The 20819-nt window shown below is 36.9% G+C and overlaps 1 protein-coding gene across 2 annotated transcripts in view; it reads right to left on the minus strand.

The window, feature by feature from the left end:
• Positions 1 to 20819, minus strand: part of WDR75 (WD repeat domain 75) — a 104681-nt gene that overhangs the window by 24338 nt on the left and 59524 nt on the right. The window contains exon 1 of one of the 2 annotated variants that reach the window (XM_036881688.2): positions 2644 to 2798. The exons of the other annotated variant lie outside the window; for it this stretch is intronic. Coding sequence (XP_036737583.2) covers positions 2644 to 2726 — 83 coding nt within the window. The 5' untranslated portion in view covers positions 2727 to 2798. Of the gene's footprint in view, positions 1 to 2643; positions 2799 to 20819 lie in introns of those variants that run through there. 2 annotated transcript variants of the gene reach the window in all.

Genomic DNA, 20819 nt, shown 5'->3' on the forward strand with positions numbered 1-20819 from the left:
TCTGGCTTTCTTCCATATAGCAGAAGATTCTACATAATTATAAGTGAATAAGGGTGAGGGTAATGTGACAATAACACTTAGGAAAATTACTACAGCAGGAGCACAAGAATGATCCATAAAGAAGAGGATTTAGTCAGGACAGCAGCTTTGTGGGACTTGAGGGGTGTAAAAAGCAACAATGACCCATTGTTTTAGTCTTCTATACCCTAGCAACGTAATGCTATAATGCACAGCACAATGTAACTGGTAGGCAACATGACACGATGCAAACATGTCTGGTAAGGAATGCCAGCCACTTCTGTGTGCATCCACCTCCCCACTTGCCTCTCATAACATTCCACTCAGGTAGGCAGAAAAGTTTTTGTCTTAATTTCAAGAAGACCTACTGACCAAGAGAAAGCTATTTAAGTTCCACAATTCTGTTGTTATATTAACTATTTCAGCTTTCTTGATAAGTTTGTTAAGGCAAAATAAAAAAATTACCCTATTCCTCTTGGTATAAGCCAGTCCTCCCCTTGTGGTACCTTTGACATAATATTCAAATCCTTGATGAATTTGTTATAACCCTGTTAATTTGCTAGAAAACTGGTTTTAAGTACTAGCTTCTATATAGATGACAGACACACACAAAATATCTTTAAATCTTCACCAAGTTCCCCAAACTTCCGTACTGAATTTCTACCTTCTTCTTGAGCACTTACGCAACAGGCCCCAAAATGAACTCAACATCTCTTCCTCGTTAGTTAATCCTAATTGCTAAATTACTCCGAAACTGTCTTTTCTCTTCATCTTCAATAGTATCTCAGTTCAGACCAAAGTAATTTTTTGCTGTGATGCCTGTATTAGCCTTCTAAGCCTTGGTCTATACTCACTCACCCAGACTCTTCTCCCACCACTTATGTACACCTTATGGTGCAACTACACTGACCTTACACACATGGCACTACCCACCCACCACCGCCAAATTTCAAACGGCTCACTTTGCCTGAATGTCCTCCGATATCATCGGTGGGGCAAATTCCCATTAGTCTTGCAAGATCCTGCTACTGAAGGGAAATTTCACTTTGTAACTATCTCTTCTATACCATCACTGTACCTTAGTATGCTAGCCTAACCATCTCTAATCTCTGCTCTCCAACACATGCTATATAGTTTTATACATAGTTTTCAGATGAATCTTTTTGAATATAATCATGTACCCTCATCTAAAGAATAAGAAAATATACTCTCTTTGGACCAAACAACAACCAAGAACTGGCTCCTTGTTCTCTTTCCAACCTCATTTCCCACTAGCTCTCTTCAAATACCATTCACACTACAACTATATTACAATCTGTTCAATATAAATGGGCTCCTACTCTCTGGAATGCCTTTCATCCATATCACCTAGTCAAAATACATCCACCTAGCTGAACCTAACTTAAATGTCACTTCCTCAGCAACCTTCTCCATCCTGACCAGTTTTAAGTACTCTCTCCTTCTTATGAGCTCCCCAAGTACCACAATATAAAACATGTATTACTGAGTTTTTTCTTTTCCTCTCTCGACTGAGCTATTGAAGGGAGGATCAATATTGGAATTATCTTAATTTCTGTCATAAATAATAAATACATAGCTGACAAAGACTTAAAAATGAATTGTTGGACTTATCAAATAAAATACAATGGATCGCAATATAATGAATAAGGTGTTAGAATAGTATACTGGAAGAAGAAACTGGATTTCTAGATAAAAGTCCAAAGTGGCAGAACCTTGGCAAACTTTTGAAGTCTCAGTTTCTTCCTGATTCATAAGATGAAGAGTAACGAAGCCCTCTTTAATGTACAAAGGATTAAAAAAAGTTTTTTTTATCTTTAAGGCAATTTATGAAAGCCCCTTCAGTCATGCATGCATTCAACAACTATCTGCCATACACCTATAATCAAGATATTGTGGGGGATACAACTTTCATAGGATACTATCTCTACCCTTCTAAGACAGAAATAGTTTAGTTTTTCTAAGTGTCACTCTATCCTTAAGTGATTTGAAAGGCTTCTCTTTCCACAATGTGCACAATGGTAGAAACCAGGTTTTGAACTGGGAGTGGTTTGGTTTCTAGCGATAGTGCACAACTGAGGGAAGGCATCAGGGCTTACGTATGTTTTTATCCCGCACAGAACCTAACATCGGTTTTCACGCAAAGTTCCAAAAAGGTTGCCAAAACGCCTTCTTTGCCTGGGTAGGATCAAGAAGAATCTTTAAGCGTTAGGTAATCCAGGTCAGGATTCTGTCCAAAAGGGATACCCCCGGGGGTGTCACTGCAAGTTCAGTGGCGCACACATACATCAGTGTCTGGACCATTTTCCAGCCGCCCCAATTTCTAGCATGTTAGACACGTGGGCCCGCCCTCGGGCCTCTCAGTCTACTTGCAGGTAAACTGTCCGGGGACGGGAAACGCGTCCAGTCTGCGGTGCCACTGCACTAAGGGATGATTTCTCATTCCTACACAGCACGTCGGCACCAGCCCTCTCCCTCGTGCCCGGGGGTCTTTTCTCGCGCGCCCCTGCCCCGGCCCAGATCCGCGGGTGCCGAGTCCCGACGCGCGAGGACTCACGCCTCTCAGCCCCGCCGACAGCCCGGCCGTAGTACGTGGTGGTCCCATACTTAGAATCCGCCGAGAACACCGCTCTCCTGAAATTCAACTCGCTGCCACCACAGCGAACCACGCGAAGCCTCTCTTCCGCCATCACCTCCTCGCAGTCGCGGGACTGGCCGTCGCGGGCGCCGCCCCGAACCTCCCCGGCCGAGCCCGGGTAACAGGACCAGCGTCACAGCCCACAGACCGCGCGCGCGGGCTTCTCTAGGCCTCGGACTCTATGGTAGGCCCTTCCGCTGTGCGGCCATCTTTTGTTGGGGCAACATCGAATTACGACGCATGTAGGAAAGGTAAGAGCGAAACGGAGACGTAGGGACAATGAATTTATGTTAGATACTTCTAAGCTTCTATTTAGTAAGACAACTTTCCGGCCTGGTCAATCTCTCTTTTTACTTCCGCCAGAACTGAAAGGTGGTCCCACCTTCAAGACCTTTCTTTTCCGGTAACTATAATTCCGGCGCGGTGCGATAACGCGTTTATTTCGTGCCGATTGTTTTTGGTCAGGTGGTTGAAGTCGTGGGTGGAAAGGTAGCGTTCTACTTCCTGACCACCTTTTTGCTCCTCTCCTTAGCTGTTTACTTTGCCCTGTTCTTTTGAACACAGTTTGTGTTCCTCCAGAATCTCCACAGCTCCTAGAGTCTTACTTTTTCCCTTGGACCCCCGGCTCCCACCCCGGGGTCCTGGTGCGTCCTCCGCTTCAGTGTTGCTGCTGTGGCGGAGCTGACATTCAGCCCCACTCGTGCCAACTTCAGGACCGGCACTTCCTGGTTTGCTACGGATTTTTTTGTGCATGTTGCCTTAGTTTTAGCTTCACCTATTAGTCAACCGTGCCTGTGGGTTAGGAAGCCTTGAACTCAGAATGTTTATGCCTCCATCTCCATTACTCATAAAGTTATGAGTAATCTCTCTATCATATTCCTGGTTCCTGTATATTAGGGTTCCTGTTCCTGCTTTATTCATTCATTAAGTAAATACTTACTAATCCCCCCTGCTGGCTTTTCCATTGCTAAGGGTAAAGATTCACTGATCTCTTAGCTTTAACAGGAACAGGGGATCTGCCTTCTCATGTCACTCATTGATGTGTAGAAATTTACCACATCCCTTCAGTCTTTCTGGAGGCAAATAGTTATTGTGAGCCTTCTATATGTAAGGCACTATGCAAGACAGCATCATGCCTGCCTTGTTAACCTATGTGAAAGACAATAGAAATTTTTAACAAACAAAATAATCACATTGTGTGAAGGAAAAAACAGTAATGTGAGAAATACATACAGTGTTCTCTGAGGAGGTTTAGGTTTAACCTGATGTTAAAGTTGGGCAGGTTAAAAAAATATTTTAAAACTTCCATATTAACACAGATTTGTTGTAAAATCAGTACAAAAAAGATAGCCCCCCCCACTCTCTCTCTCCCTCCCCCTCCCCTCCCCCTCTCCCCCCCTCCCTCCCTCCCTCCCTCCCTCTCATTCTTCCTCTCACTCGCTCCCTCCGGCTGTTGCTTCTTCTCACTCACCTTCTCCCGACCTTCCGAGCAACAATAAAGAACTGAAGTGAAAAAAAAAAAAAAAAAAAAAAGATAGCCCCAGTTCATCCTACACCCCATGAATATCTCTTCATTAAATATTTCTTGTATACTTAATATTTTCCTAGGTATACATATAACAGCATTGTTGTTCAATACAATGAAATACATTTTTTTGGCTCTATTTGCTTTCACTGCAATGTCGCTCCTTTTTAATGACTGCGTAGTATTTTGTAGAATAAATGTGCCATAATTGATTAAATCCTTCTCTCAGAGGTGGATATTTAGTCATTTCCATTTTTCCAAAGTGGCAAATAGTGCTATAGGACACATACGTTTGTGACAGTATTGCTGTAGAAGAAATTCTTAGAATAGCTACTGTGGGGCTGAAGGATATCTGCATTTTTTCTTTTGAGGGAGTGTTTTGTGGGATTAAGATGTGTTACCGTGGAAACAAAGAGGAATAACTCATGACAGCCAAAAAGGAAACATTTAACTTATTTTTTTTTAGTCTAAAATATAGGGAAAATCCATAGAAGAGGGAGTATTACTTGAGACTTTGATTTCAGGTGGGAAGAAATCAGGAGGGAAAGACTGATGAAATATTGTAAGGCAAACTAGATTGCCTATAAATATTGCATCAGTAAGCAACAATTGAAAGACAGCAAAGGTGGGATAGTCTATTGTTTAAAATATTTATATTGTAATGTGGAGTTTCACTTTGTCAACAATTGTTAGGTATAATATGTGCTAGAAAATAGTCACTATTTTTATGAAGCAACTTTCTTAAGTCTAATATTTCTTTTCATATATTGGCTTTGTATATCATGCACCAGTCTTTGTTGATTGACCCTATAACAATAAAACAAGCAAAATTTTCTGAAGTGTTTGGAGGGCTGGAAGGAATTAGTATAATTTTGAGGATGGTAGAAGGTGGCTAGGTACTCTATGCGTGTGTTGTTAAACTATCACACACTTCCCTGGGCATTTCCTAGGAGAGAGCAAGGGAAGTTTGGCTCATTTGTTAGGAAGGGAAGAACATCTTTGACAGGTTTCTGCTTGTCTCCAGCTCTCCTCTTCTCTTTCTGAAGGAAAGAAAGACTCGGAGTCCTTGCCAGAATCATCTTTAAAAGTCACTTCATAAAAATAGTGACTATTTTCTAGCACGTATCTTAAAATTCTGGCCTCTACCCTGTCCAGTTCTAAGGCCACTTTCACATTTTTAGGCATTTGTTAGTTACAGCATCATCCCACTCTCAGTAGTCAGGATTCTGCAGAAAGACAGAACTTATTTATTTGTTAAAAGGAATTGGCACACTCAATTATGGAGGCTGAAAAGTCCCATGATCTGCAGTCTGCAAACTGGATGCTCAGGAAAGCCTGTGGTGTAATCATCAGTCTGATGGGCTGTAAACCAGGGGAGCTGACTGTGTAAGTCCAGTCTGAGTGCAAGTGAAGACTGATATACCAGCTCAGCATGCAGGTAGAGAAGAAGTGAATTCTCTATTCCTCCTTTTTGTTCTGTTCAGGCCCTTAATGGGCCCTGAATGATGCCCATCCATGTTAGGGAGGGCAGTCTGCTTTACTGAGTTTACAGATTCAAATGCTAATCTCATCCATAAATACCTTCACAAACGAACCTAGAAAGAATTTTTAGTCAGTATCTGGGCATCCTTTGACCCAGTTAAGTTGACACAAAATTAACCTTCACACTGGGCAACCATAGTGGTCTGCTCTCTGACTCAACCATTTTGCCTTTTCCAGAAAGTCATGTAAGTGGTGTCATATAGTATGTAAACTTTTGAGTCTAGTCTCTTTCACTTATATTACATTTGAGATTCATGTTCTTCTGTAGGTCAGTGTTTCCTCTTTTCTGTTGCTGAGTGGTGTTCTATTGTATGGATATTCTAGAGTTTATTTATTCATTTGTTGAAGGATGTTTGTTTTTCCTCCAGTTTTGGAAGTTATCAACAGTACTGCTGTAAACAGTCATTTGTAGGTTTTTGTATGAAAATGGTGTTTCTCTAGGATAAATACCAAGTGGAATTGCTTGGTCAAATCACATGTTTAAATGTTTAGAAAACTGCCTGGCTGTTTTTCAGTTTGTTTTTGTTTTTGTTCTTTATTTTATTTTTACTTTTTTATTGATATACAATCTTAATTATTAGTTTCAAGTATATAATATAGTAGTTCAACAGTTACCTTATCTTATTAAATCCTCACACCCACTAGTACATTTACTATCTGTCAACACAAGATGTTACAGAATCATTGGCTATATTCTCCATGCTGTACTACTATCCCTGACTAACCTACACTATGAATAAAATTTTTGTGCCCCTTTATCCCACTCACCCTCCCCACCCACCCACCTGAACCTCCCCTCATGGTAACACCTGTCTCTTCCCAGTGTCTATGAGTCTGCTACTGTTTTGTTCATTCTGTTTTGCTTTGTTTTCATATTCCCAAAATAAATGAAATCATATGGCATTTGCTTTTTCCACCGGGTTTTTTTTAATTAAGATATCATTGATATACACTCTTATGAAGGTTTCACATGAAAAACATTGTGGTTACTACATTAACCCATATCATCAAGCCCCCCCCATACCCCATTGAAGTCATTGTCCATCAGTATAGTAAGATGCCACAGAGTCACTACTTGTCTTCTGTGTTACACTGTCTTCCCCATGACTCCCCACTGACATCATGTGTACTAATCATAATACCCCTCAATCCCCTTCTCCCTCCCTCCACACCCGCCCTCCCCTACCCCTCCCATTTGGTAACCCTTGGTCCCTTCTTGGAGTCTGTGAGTCTGCTACTGTTTTGTTCCTTCAGTTTTGCTTCACTGTTACACTCCACAAATGAGGAAAATCATTTGGTACTTGTCTTTCTCTGCCTGACTTATTTCACTGAGCATACTACCCTTTAGCTCCATCCATGTTGTTGCAAATGGTAGGATTTGTTTTCTTATAGCTGAATAGTATTCCATTGTGTATATGTGCCACCTCTTCTTTATCCATTCATCTACTGATGGACACTTAGGTTGCTTCCATATCTTGGCTATTGTAAATAGTGCTGCAATAAACATAGGGCTGTATATGTGTTCTAGGATCTGAGAACTTGTTTTCTTTGGGTAAATTCCTAAGAGTGGAATTCCAGGTCAAATGGTATTTTTATTTTTAGTTTTTTGAGGAACTTCCATATTGCTTTTCACAATGGTTGAACAAGCTTACATTCCCACCAGCAGTGTAGGAGGGTTCTCCTTTCTCTGCATCCTCACCAGCATTTGTTGTTCCTAGTCTTTTCTATGTTGGCCATCCTAACTGGTGTGAAGTGATATCTCATTGTGGTTTTAATTTGTATTTCCCTGATAATTAGTGATGTGGAGCATCTTTTCATGTGCCTGTTGGCCATCTGAATTTCTTCTTTGGAGAAGTGTCTGTTCATATCCTCCACCCATTATTTAACAGAATTATTTGCTTTTTGGGTATTGAGGCATGTGAGTTCTTTATATATTTTGGATGTTAATCCCTTGTCAGATATGTCATTTTCAAATATATTCTCCAATACTGTAAGATGCCTTTTGTTCTACTGATTGTGTCCTTTGCTGTACAGAAGCTTTTTAGCTTGATGTAGTCCCATTTGTTCATTTCTGCTTTTGTTTCCCTTACCTGAAGAGATGCATTCAGGAAAAAGTTTCTCATGTTTATATTCAAGAGATTTTTGCCTATGTTTTCTTCCAAGAATTTTATGGTTTCATGACTTACATTTAGGTCTTTGATCCATTTCGAGTTTACTTTTGTGTATCCAGTTTCATTGTCTTACTTGTAGCTGTCCAGTTTTGCCAACACCAGTTGTTGAAGAGGCTGTCATTACCCCATTGATTATCCATGGCTCCTTTATCATGTATTAATTGACCACATATGCTTGGGTTTCTATCTGGCCTCTCTATTCTGTTCCATTGATTTATGGGTCTGTTCTTATGCCAGTACCAAATTGTCTTGATTACTCTGGTGTTGTAGTAGAGCTTGAAGTAGGGGAGCATGATTGCCCCAGCTTTATTCTTCCTTCTCAGGATTGTTTTGGCTATTCGGGGTCTTTTGTGGTTACATATGAATTTTAGAACAGTTTGCTCTAGTTCATTGAAGAATGCCGTTGGTATTTTGATAGGGATTGCATTGAATCTGTAGGTTGCTTTAGGCAGGATGGCCATTTTGACAATATTAATTCATCCTACCCATGAGCACGGGATGCATTTCCATTTATTGGTATCTTTTTAAATTTCTCTCATAAGTGTCTTGTAGTTTTTGGGGTATAGGTCTTTCACTTCCTTGGTTAGGTTTATTCCTAGGTATTTTATTCTTTTTGATACAACTGTAAATGAAATTGTTTCCCTGATTTCTCTTTCTGATAATTCATCATTAGTATATAGGAATGCAACAGATTTATGTGTATTAATTTTGAATTCTGCAACTTTGCTAAACTGAGTTATTAGTTCTGGTAGTTTGTGGGTAGATTCCTTAGGGTTTTCTATGTAAAATATCATGTCATCTGCAAACAGTGAGAGTTTAGCTTCTTCCTTACCAATCTGGATGCCTTTTATTCCTTTGTGTTTTCTGATTGAATATCAGAACTATGTTGAATAAAAGTGGGGACAGTGGGCATCCTTGTCTTGTTCCCAATCTTAAAGGAAAAGCTTTCAGCTTTCCACTGTTAAGTATGATATTGGCTGTGGGTTTGTCATATATGGCCTTTATTATGTTGAGGTACTTGCCCTCTCTGCCCATTTTGTTGAGAGTTTCTATCATGAATGATTGTTGAATTTTGTCAAATGCTTTTTCAGCATCTATGGAGATGATCATGTGGTTTTTGTCCTTCTTTTTGTTGATGTGGTATATGATGCTGATGGATTTTCTAATATTGTACCATTCTTGCATCCCTGGAATAAATTATACTTGATCATGATGGATTATCTTTTTGATGTATTTTTAAATTCAGTTTGCTAATGTTTGGTTGAGTGTTTTTTCATGTATGTTCATCAGGGATTTTGGTCTGTAATTTTCTTTTTTTGTGGTGTCTTTGCCTGGTTTTGGTATTAGGGTAATGCTGGCCTCATAGAATGAGTTTGGAAGTATTCCCTCCTCTTCCTCTGTTTGAAAAACTTTAAGGAGTGTGGGTATTAAGTATTCACTAAATTCAGCAGTGAAACCATCTGGTCCAGGGATTTTGTTCTTAGGTAGTTTTTTCATTACCAAATCAATGTCGTTGCTGGAAATTGGTATATTCAGATTTTCTGTTTCTTCCTGTTCAGGCTTGAAAGGTTGTATTTTTCTAGAAAGTTGTCCTCTTCTAGGTTATCCAGTTTGTTACCATATAATTTTTCTTGTATTCTCTAATAATTCTCATATTTCTGTGGTGTCTGTAGTGACTTTTCTTTTCTCATTTCTGATTCTTTTTATGTGTGTAGACTCTCTTTTTATGTCTTGATAAATCTGGGCAGGGGTTTATCTGTTTCACTTATTTTCTCAAAGAACCAGCTGCTGCTTTCATTAATTATTTCAATTGTTTAATTCTTCTTGATTATATTTATTTCTGCTCTAATCTTTATTATGTCCCTCCTTCTACTAACTTTGGACCTCATTTATTCTTCTTTTTTCTGGTTTCATTAATTGTGTGTTTAGACTGTTCATATGGGATTGTTCTTCTTTCCTGAGGTAGACCTGTATTGCAATATAGTTCCCTCTTAGCACGGACTTTGCTGCATCCCACAGATTTTGCAGTATTTATTGTTGTCATTTGTCACCATATATTACTTGATCTCTGTTTTTATTTGGTCATTGATCCATTGATTATTTAGGAGCATGTTAATAAGCCTCCATGTGTTTGTGAGCTTTTTTGTTTTCTTTGTCTAACTTATTTCTAGTTTCATACCTTTGTGGCCTAAGAAGGTGCTTGGTACAATTTCACTGTTTTTGAATTTACTGAATCTCTTTTTTGTGGCCTAGTATATGATCTATTCTAGAAAATGTTCCATGTGCACTTCAGAAGAATGTGTATATGGCTGCTTACTTATTTTCTGTCTGGTTGGTCTGACCTTTAAAGTGAGTGGTGTGTTGAAATCTAAAATGAATGCATTGCATTCTATTTCCTCTTTTAATTCTGTTAGTATTTGTGTACCTACGTTGGTGCTCCTGTGTTGGGTGCATTGATTTTTATAATGTTTATGTCCTCTTGTTTGAGAGATCCCTTCATCGTTATATAATGTTCTTGTTTGTCTCTTGCTACTTTCTTTGTTTTAAAGTCTATTTTGTCTGATACAAGTACTGCAACTCCTGCTTTTTTCTCCCTATTGTTTGCATGAAATATCTTTTTCCATCCCTTCACTTTTAGTCTGTGTATAACTTTGTGTTTGAAGTGAGTCTCTTGTAGGCAGTGTATAGATGGGTCTTGTTTTTTTTAATCCATTGAGTGACTCTGTGTCTTTTGATTGGTGCATTCAGACCATTTACATTTAGGGTGATTATCGATACAAATGTACTTATTGCCATTGCAGGCTTTAGAATCGTGGTTACCAAAGGTTCAGTGGTAACTTCCCTACTATCTCTCTCAGTATTCGATTACAAACACATTCTAAAGGTTCTTTTTTTCCCCTCCTTTTTCTCCTGCATTCTTTATATGTTAGGTATACTTCTGTTCCCCAATTCATCCTACCCATGAGCACGGGATGCATTTCCATTTATTGGTATCTTTTTAAATTTCTCTCATTAAGTGTCTTGTAGTTTTTGGGGTATAGGTCTTTCACTTCCTTGGTTAGGTTTATTCCTAGGTATTTTATTCTTTTTGATACAACTGTAAATTTCTGAAATTTTGTACTTTCTGTGTTTTCCCTTTACTGTGTTTTCTGAAATTTTGTACTTTCTGTGTTTCCCTTTACTGACTTTGGGGGTGGGTGATTTCATTTTGCATCTGCTTAGTAATTAATTGGTCTACTTATTCTACTGTGGTTTTATTTCTACTGGTCATAGATATTTAGCCTTAGGAACACTTTCATCTAAAGCACTCCCTCTAAAATACACTGCAGAGTTGGTTTGTGGGAGGTAAATTCTCTCAGGTTTTGCTTATCTGGAAATTGTTTAATCCTTCGAATTTAAATGATAATCTTTCTGGGTAGAGTATTCTTGGTTCAAGGCCCTTCTGCTTCATTGCATTAAATATATCATCCCACTCCCTTCTGGCCTGTAAGGTTTTGGGTGAGAAATCTGATGATAGCCTTATGCGTTTTCCTTTGTATGTGATCTTTTTTCTCTCTGGTTGCTTTTAATACTATGTCTTTATCCTTGATCTTTGCTGTTTCAATCATTATATGTCTTGGTGTTGTCTTCCTTGGGTCCCTTGTGTTGGGAGATCTGTGCACCTCCACGGCCTGAGAGACTATCTCCTTCCCTAGATTGAGGATGTTTTCAGCAGTTACCTCCTCGAAGGCACTTCCTATCACTTTCTCTCTCTTCTTCTTCTGTTACCCCTGTAATGTGAATATATTTCCATTTGGATTGGCCACACTGTTCTCTCAATATTCTTTCATTCCTAGAGATCCTTTTTTCTCTCTTTGCCTTAACTTCTTTGTATTCCTGTTCTCTAAGTTGCATTCCATTTACTGTCTTTTCTACTGTATCTAATCTGCTTTTAAATCCCTCCATTGTATGTTTTATTTCAGATATTTATTCCTTAATAATTGCTTTTAAATCCTAATCTGCTTTTAAATCCCTCCATTGTATGTTTTATTTCAGATATTTATTCCTTAATAATTGAGTCTCACTTCTGAGTTCTTCCCTGAGTTCTTGAATATTTTTATGTACCTTCATGAGCATGTTTATAATTCTTATTTTTAAATCTCTTTCAGGAAGATTGATGAATTCAGTTTCACTTGGCCCGTTTTCTGGTGTTTGTGGGATTTTAATTTGAACCAGTTTCCTTTGACATTTCATATTTGTATGCGGCACCCTCTAGTGACCAGAAGCTCTACTCTCTGGAGCTGCTCAGCCCCTTGAGCGATGTCAGGGGTTGCAGGGGAGTGGCACTGGTGCCTGTTGGGAGGGAAGAGGTCCTTCTTGTTTCCCAGCTGCAGTGCTTGTCTCTACTGCCATGGCCAGTGGGCTGAGCATGAAGGGAGAAGCCTCTGTGCTTTGCACTTGTAGCTGCCATAGGCAAGGCTTCCCTCTGGCTGGCCTGGCACAATTGGTGGGGCAGCCAGTTTGTGAGCCAGTGCTGGCTGGGAGGAAGGTGCAGCAGGCTTCACATTACAGTGGGGGGCCTCGGAGCTGTGTAGCCAACCAGGGGGTTGGAGCACCTGAAGCTCCTGAAAGTTCCCAACCTGCTAGGCAGAGTGCATCCGGACAGTTTTGTCTACGTGTCCTTTCTTCTGAGCAGCAAGGTCTGTGCAATCCTTGAGCCTTTAGCAGCCCTCTCGCTTTCAGAAATTTCTCAGACTGCCTGCCTTTCTTTTATCCTGGAGTGGCCAGATGTGGATTCCTGTTTTCCACAAATGTCTGGATGCTCAATCTCTCCAACCCCACTTTCTCCAGAGCACCATGCAATGTAGGTTTGTGCTTCCAGAGCAGATCTCCAGGGCTGGGTGTTCAGCAGTCCTATGCCTCCATCTCTTCCCTGTTCCATTTCTCTTCCTTCCTGTGGTGAGCTGGGGTGGGGGAAGGGCTTGGGTCCCTCTCGATCACAGCTTTGTTATGTTACCCTTTTCCTTGAAGTCTGCTCGTTTTCCCAGGTGTAGACAGTCTGTCACAGCCTTCTTTTCTGTTGCTCTTTCAGGATTTGATGTATTTACTATATTTTCTTATTATATGTGGTTTTGGGAGGAGGTTTCTGTTTCACCTCTCATGCCACCATCTTTAATCTCTCCCTTCTCCACCTTGCTTTTTACGCTGAGCATAATACCCTGCAGATCTATCCATATTGTTGAAAATGGCAGATTTCTTTTCTTTTTATGGCTGAATAATATTTCATTGTGTGTATGTACCACATCTTCTTTGTCCATTCATCTATTGATGGACACTTAGGTTGCTTTCATAAGTTTAGTATTGTAAATAATGCAGCCATAAACATAGTGTTGTACATATCTTCTCAGATCAGGAATTTTGTTTTCTTTGGCTTAATTCTAGAAGTAGACTTACTGGGCCTTACAGTATTTCTATTTTTAGTTTTTTAAGGAACCTTCATACTGCTTTCCACAGTGGCTGCACCAATTGACATTCTCACCAACTGTGTAGAAGCCTCAGAGTTTCCAGACTATTTTGCTTTTCAATCAGTAATCTATGAAAGTTTTAGTTGTCAGCACTCTAATGTTATCAGTATTTTTTATTTCACTTTAATAGCAATTTATAATGGGATTTCATTGTTTTAATTTTCATTTCACTAATAACTAATGATGTTGGGCATCTCTTCATGTGTTTTCATGTCATGTCAGACTTTCTATCTGTATATCTTTGATGCAGTGTCTTCAAATCTCACCTATTGTTTTACTAGTTGGTTGACTTCTTATTGTTGACTTTTGAAATCTTTACATATTTTGGACACAATTCCTTTGTCATTTATGTGATTGTAAATATTTTCTTCCACACTGTGGCTTGTCTTTTCATTCTGTTAATAGTCTGTTAATTCTTTTATGGGATTAAAGTTTAAATTTTGATGAGGTACAATTTATCTATTTTTTCTTTTATGGATCATGTTTTTTTAATCTAATAAATCTTTCTTTAATCCAAGTTTATGAAGATTTTCTCCTGTTTTATATGAAGAGTTTTATAATTTTATGCTGTATACTTGACATTTAGGACTATGATTCATTTTTAGTTTCCATTTGGTTCTTCTTCAGTCTTTATTTCTTTCATGAAAATATTTCTATCTTTCCATTCCTTTTAAGTGTATTTTCCTTGCTTTCAGGATTTTTATAATAATTGAATTTATAATATCTTTTTCTGATAATTCCAACATTGGGTCATCTTGGGGCTTAGTATCAGTGTCTGTTGTTTACTTTTCCTTTGAGAGGTATTGAGATTTTTCTGGTTCTGTATCTAATGGTATTTCTATTTTTAGTTTTTTGAGGAACCTTCATATCTCTGCATCCTCACCAGCATTTGTTGTTCCTAGTCTTTTCTATGTTGGCCATCCTAACTGGTGTGAGGTGATATCTCATTGTGGTTTTAATTTGCATTTCCCTGATAATTAGCAATGTGGAGTGTCTTTTCATGTGCCTCTTGGTCATCTGAATTTCTTCTTTGAAGAATTGTCTGTTCATATCCTCTGCCCATTTTTTATTAGGGTTGTTTGCTTTTTGGGTGTTGAGGCATGTGACTTCTTTATATATTTTGGATGTTAACCTCTTGTCAGATATGTCGTTTATAAATATATTTTACCATACTGTAGGATGCCTTTTTTGTTCTACTGATGGTGCCCTTTGCTGTACAAAAGCTTTTTAGCTTGATGTAGTCCCATTTGATCATTTTTTACTTTGTTTCCCTTGCCCGAGGAGATGTGTTCAGGAAAAAGTTGCTCATGTTTATATTCAAGAAATTTTTGCCTGTTTCTTTCTAAGAGTTTTATGGTTTCATGATTTACATTCAGGTGTTTGAGCCATCTTGAGTTTACTTTTGTGTATGGAGTTAAACAGTAATCCGGTTTCACTCTCTTACATGTAGCTGTCCAGTTTTGCCACTAGTTGTTGAAGAGGCTGTCATTTCCCCATTGTTTATCCATGGCTCCTTTATTGTATGTTACTTTGGCTTATATCTGACTCTGTTCTGTTCCACTGGTCTATGGGTCTGTTTTCGTACCAGTACCAAATTATCTTGATTACTGTGGCTTTGCAGTAGAGCTTGAATTCAGGGAGCCTAATTTCCCCAGCTTTATTCTTCCTTCTCAGGATTGCTTTGGCTATTCAGGGCCTTTTATGGTTCTATATGAATTTTAGAACTATTTGCTCTAGTTCATTGAAGAATGCTGTTGGTATTTTGATAGGGATAGCATTGAATCTGTAGATTGCTTTGAGCAGCATGGCCATTTTGACAATATGAATTCTTCCTATCCATGAGCATGGGATGTGTTTCCATTTATTGGTGTCTTCTTTCTCTTGTGAGTGTCTTGTCATTTTGAGAGTATGGGTCTTTCACTTTGTTGGTTAGGTTTATTCCTAGGTATTTTATTCTTTTTGATGCAATTGTGAATGGAATTGTTTTCCTGATTTCTCTTTCTGCTAGTTCATTGTATGTAGGAATGCAACAGATTTTTTTGCATTCATTTTGTATCCTACAAGTTTGCTGAATATAGATATTAGTTCTAGTAGTTTTGGAGTGGATTCTTTAGGGATTTTCAATGCACAATATCATGTCATCTGCCATCAGTGACAGTTTGACTTCTTCCTTACCAATCTGGATGCCTTTTATTTAACTTTTTTTTTAACATATGGTTCCTGAGAAGATACTTCCCACTAAATGATTAGATCTTAAATGAATGCAAGAGAATGCCAACAGTTCTGAGTTTTACAACATACAAAACTAAGTACATCTTAGCTCCCACTACATTATTGTCAATCCTTTGTAAACTCCCAATGTAAATAGTGTAGCCAGTAATGATAATAATAATTGCTATAAGGATTTATGTGTCATGGCTCCTTGGAAAATGTCACGTAAAGTATGTAGCTTTCTTAGTATAAAATGGAGATTTCCATACCTTAAATGCTAACTGATCTGTGTGGTGACCTGCATGTCTTCCTTAAGTACCTCATCCATTAGTCTGATATGTACATATAATTGTTATATTAATCTATGGACATATATATATATGTGTGTGTGTATGTATCATTGTTAAATGATATAGATCATGTATATGATGTATATAACTGACAGTTTGTGTGTATATATATATATATTATATAATTTGAAAAAAAAAGGCCAGGGTGGATGCAGTCAGGATCCAATACCTCTTCTTGCATTACCTATACTTCTTGATTATATCCTTAAAATTATTAGGAAAACTTTATATTGGATAAGATCTCTGAATCATGTAAATCTGGAATGCAAATGGAATCCTTTGTTCCTCCTCAGGGTCAATAACTTGTTCAAGTTCATAGAATTAGAAAGTGATTTCTATCTCACTTCAGAGTTCTTACATATAATTGTGTTTACAAAAATAATTTACTTTGTCACTCTAAAAAAAAAAGTCCCAACATGCTTTTGTAGAAAATAGTCTTAAGTTCACCTTTACCAACTTTTCACTGATTCAGCTATGAACCTCAGTTCCTTTAATTCATAATGGCAACTCTAATAATCTCTATTTTAAATAATTATGGTATTAAAAAGATGAAATAGCATATGTAAAGGAGCTGTAGAGTCCAATAAGTGTTGTTTTCTGCCTCTTTTTAATATGGTTTTTTTCTTTCCTATTTAAGCAAGAATGGTTGTGAGAACTTGAACAGATAATGCCTACCTGTGACCATAAAATTAAAATTTCTTTGGGAAACTTTCACTTTCCTCATTAATTTTTAATTCAAATTATGCAGGTTTATGTAACTTAGTCTTATCAAATTTTATAAAAAATTAGTATCAGTATTAGTATTATTAGAAAGATAGTATTTTGATCACATCTATTCGAGACTATTTCACTACTAAACTCATATGATACCCATGAATATCTGGTGTCCAAAGATACTCAGATAGTACTTTAAATTTCTAATTTGCAGCTAATCATAAATAACACATTTTGACCTTTGCTAATTGACATTGTTCTAACATCGGAAAATGCTCACACTGCAAAATTTTAACATCTATAGCTATTATGCTTCATAAAATATATTTCAGTACCAAAATTATTGTAAGTAACTTCCTGTAGCCTTCATAAAGTGCAATAATTAAAAAAAAAGTCTTTCCTGGAGTAATTTAAGTTTGTTAACCAACTGATGAAGTTTTCAAAGACTTTTAAAGTGATAAAGGAAGGAGACTGACTCATCTTTACAAGTAGGAAGATTGTTGCGTTATTAAAAGTATTCCCATTAAAGAAATCTAAAGTTGGCATATAGAATACAGAAAATATTACTTCACTGCCCACATTCATACATTGTACTTATTTTGTCAGTAATTATATCATTCTTTTAATAAAAAACGTGAATGTGGCAATAACATTGGAAAATTTCAATATAAGAAATATCAAAGTGACTTCTCAGTTAGTAAAAGTGAGTCATTGAAATTTTATAGACATGAAGGTTTAATAAAAGGAATTAGAACTTACACAAAGGCAACAAGAGCTAGTATCGACTGGAATGCTGCAGCTGGATGGTCAGTGAAACAACCTTGGCCTAAAGCACAGGAGTGGTAGGAAAAGCTGGTGTTCAAGAAGTCCAGTAATGGGATGTGTCCAGGCCAAAGTTGGGAACATGAAGAAAGAGTTTATGGAAAGATCTGCAATGTCTGCCACAATGGGACAGTGTGAGCTTGTAAAGTCATCTGCAAAGTCACTGATTAAGGCACCATAACAGATCTCTGAAAATAATGACTTTTGCTTCACTTCTGCCTTTCATATCTCACACAAATTACTTTCATTGGCAAATTCTAACCTACCGCCCTAAAGGGAAGATTCCAGAAATAGTAATTCTTATCCTTACCAAGATTTATGTTAGAGGCAAGTACACAAGAGATAATCTAGTACAATTATATTTTCTTTATATTTGATAAGCATTTTATCATCTTATTTCTAGAACATGATGTTTTATGTATTGTTACTATAATAAAATGAAATATAAGTATTCAAACAATAAGTGATTGGAACTTTAATATGGCACTGTTTAAGTAATTCCTTTCCAACTTTTACCCCTGGATTTGTAGCTTGGGAATAAAAGTCAGTCCAAGTCATAAACTTTGAGTATGAATATGCTAATCTTAAAATGATGAGACATAAAATTAAAAAGTTTTCTTAGTTAAATGTTGAGCTTCATGCATTGCCATCAATTTGCATTTCACATTTTGATATTTGTTTTCAAAAGTATAACAGCTCCTTTATCTTATTAAATAAATAGATTTCTGCTGACTTAGTGCCATCAATCTTCCTTGAGCCACAGATTGCACTGGAGCTGACCAAACTATGTGTAAGTTGGGGCTTGATATCTTATTGTTAATTTAATTTTTCTGTTGAAACATACACATCCAGTAAAATGCAGATATTAAACATGTATCTCTATGAAATGAACTAAAAATGAACTCACCCATGTAATTGTCACTTAGATCAAAACCTAGAACATTATCAACACACCAAATTTCTCTACTGATGATGTCTCCAAACAAAATATTCAGACATCTACGACTATAGATGAAATTTGAACGTTTAATCTATTACATACATGGAATCTAACATATGTATCATTTGTGCTTGTCTCATTTTATCAATATCCTATCTGTGGCACTGAATGTAGGAGTAGTTAATCAAACGGTATTTCACTTTATATATGTGGCAGACTTTACTTGTCCATCTCATTATTGATGGGCGTTTGGGTTCTTTCTAGTTTGGAAATATTACAAAATACTACACAAATTTTTGCACATACTCTTTGATGCAAATGTACATGTAATTCTGGAATAGAACTGATGGGGGTAATGTAAATATTTCCAGTTTTAGTAAATGCTGCAAACTGTTTTCTAAAGTGGATTTCTGATTCACATTCCCACCAATAGTAAAGTTTCTGTTTCTCCACATCCTCACCAACAACTGATAGAATCATGTTGTTATTTTATTTGGACCCTGTGATAGATGTGCAGTGGTAGATGAAGCATACAATTAAAGTTCTCTTATGACTAATGATGTTGCATATATTTGTATGAAATTGGCTATTTGTATATCCTCTTTTGTGAAGTTTGTTCAAGATTTTTGACTTTTTACTGGGATGTTTTTTATTATTGACTCTTAGCAGTTCTTTATCTTTTTGGATACATTATTATTTCATGTTTTGTGAATACTGCTCTGTGGCTTCATTTTCACTCTCATGGAGTCTTCTGATGAATAGAATCTCTTAATTTATGACATCCAGTTTACCCATGTTTCTTTTAATATTTTACTTCTATGCTTATTCAGAAATTGTTGCCTATCCTAGGGTCTTAAAGATATTTGCATATGTTAACTTCTAAAGGCTTTAATGTTTTAACTTTCAAATTTAGGTCTATACTGTTTTTCTAATGCTTTTGTATAGTGGGAGTGAAGATTGGTATTTTTTCATCTGGATTTCAAATGAATGATCCAGCACCATTTATTGAAAAGACCACTTTTCCTCATTTCAATGCCGGGGTGGCACTTTGTCATCAGTCAGGTGCCAAATATGGATCAGTATGTTTTCTGTTTATTTCAGTGAGCTGTATGTCTGTCCGTGCACCTACACCACACTCTCTTAATTACTATTGATTCATCTGGTATTGTGCAACTTCCAGCTTTCTTTTTCCACTTCAAAACAGCCTTAGATATATTGACCCTCTGCATGATATATAAATTTTAGAATCAATTCATAAGTCAGTTGATAAATTTCTACAAAAAAATGTGCTTTAGATTTTTTTTGGAATTGCATTGAAGCTAATAGATATTAGTGTATTGAGTCTTCCACTCTGGTAATCACTTTCCATTTGCGGATATTTATGGAATTTCTCTCTCCCATTTATTAAGATCTTTTATACATTTTTCTGATGCTTATGTTTTTTAAAATATTGAAGTAATATCAAACTTACGTGAAATTCCAGGTTTCCCAATTGTGAACATTATACATTAGTTCTCTCTGTTCCTCTCTCTCCTTCTTTCTCTGTTTCCACAGATATGTATAACTTCTCAGACACATTCCCTATTAGATTTTTCTCAATAGTAATTTGAAAGCATGATGTACTATTGTTGTTAAATACTTCAGTGTGTAATTACTAAAAGGCAGAAACGTTCTCTGTATAACTGTAGTACATTGATCAAAACCAGAACTTTGACATGTTATCATCTAATCCAAAGATCCCATTCAAATTTCACCAACTGTCCATTGACATCTATTGTGGCTGAATAAATAAATAAATTCTAGTCTAGGACCCAATCTGGTGGGACCATGTGTTAAAAAAGTCATAGCTACTTAAACTCTCAATTTGGAATAATTCCTTAATCTTTTCTTTTGTTCTTGATACAATTTTAGGCTGAGGCCAGTTACTTGGACAAATTTCCCTCATTTTGTTTTTGTATAATATTTATTTGTGATTAGATTCAGGTTAAGCATATTTGACCAGAATACCATAGGTATGATACTGTGTTCTCAGTATACCTTATCAAGAGATGATGTAGTTAATTTGTTCCACTTATGTGCTTAGTTCATTGAGTGAAGGTCATGGTTTTCAGGTTTCTCTGCTATAAAGCCACTATTTTGCCTGTTGTAATTAACACAATAATCTTGTTATAGTCTGTCATATCTTGTGGGAGATACTGTGAGACTACATAAGTATCTGTTTCTCAAAACATTTTCATCCATAAATGTTAGTATCCACTGAGGATAAATGCCTAAATAAAATGATGATAATGTTCACCAAATTTTGTTTTTTTTTTTCAAATTCCACTGTTCCTTCTATTTCTATAGAACTTATTAGTTGACATTTT

This window comes from Manis pentadactyla, chromosome 6 (assembly GCF_030020395.1).
Source record: "Manis pentadactyla isolate mManPen7 chromosome 6, mManPen7.hap1, whole genome shotgun sequence".
Classification (NCBI taxonomy): Eukaryota; Metazoa; Chordata; class Mammalia; order Pholidota; family Manidae; genus Manis; species Manis pentadactyla.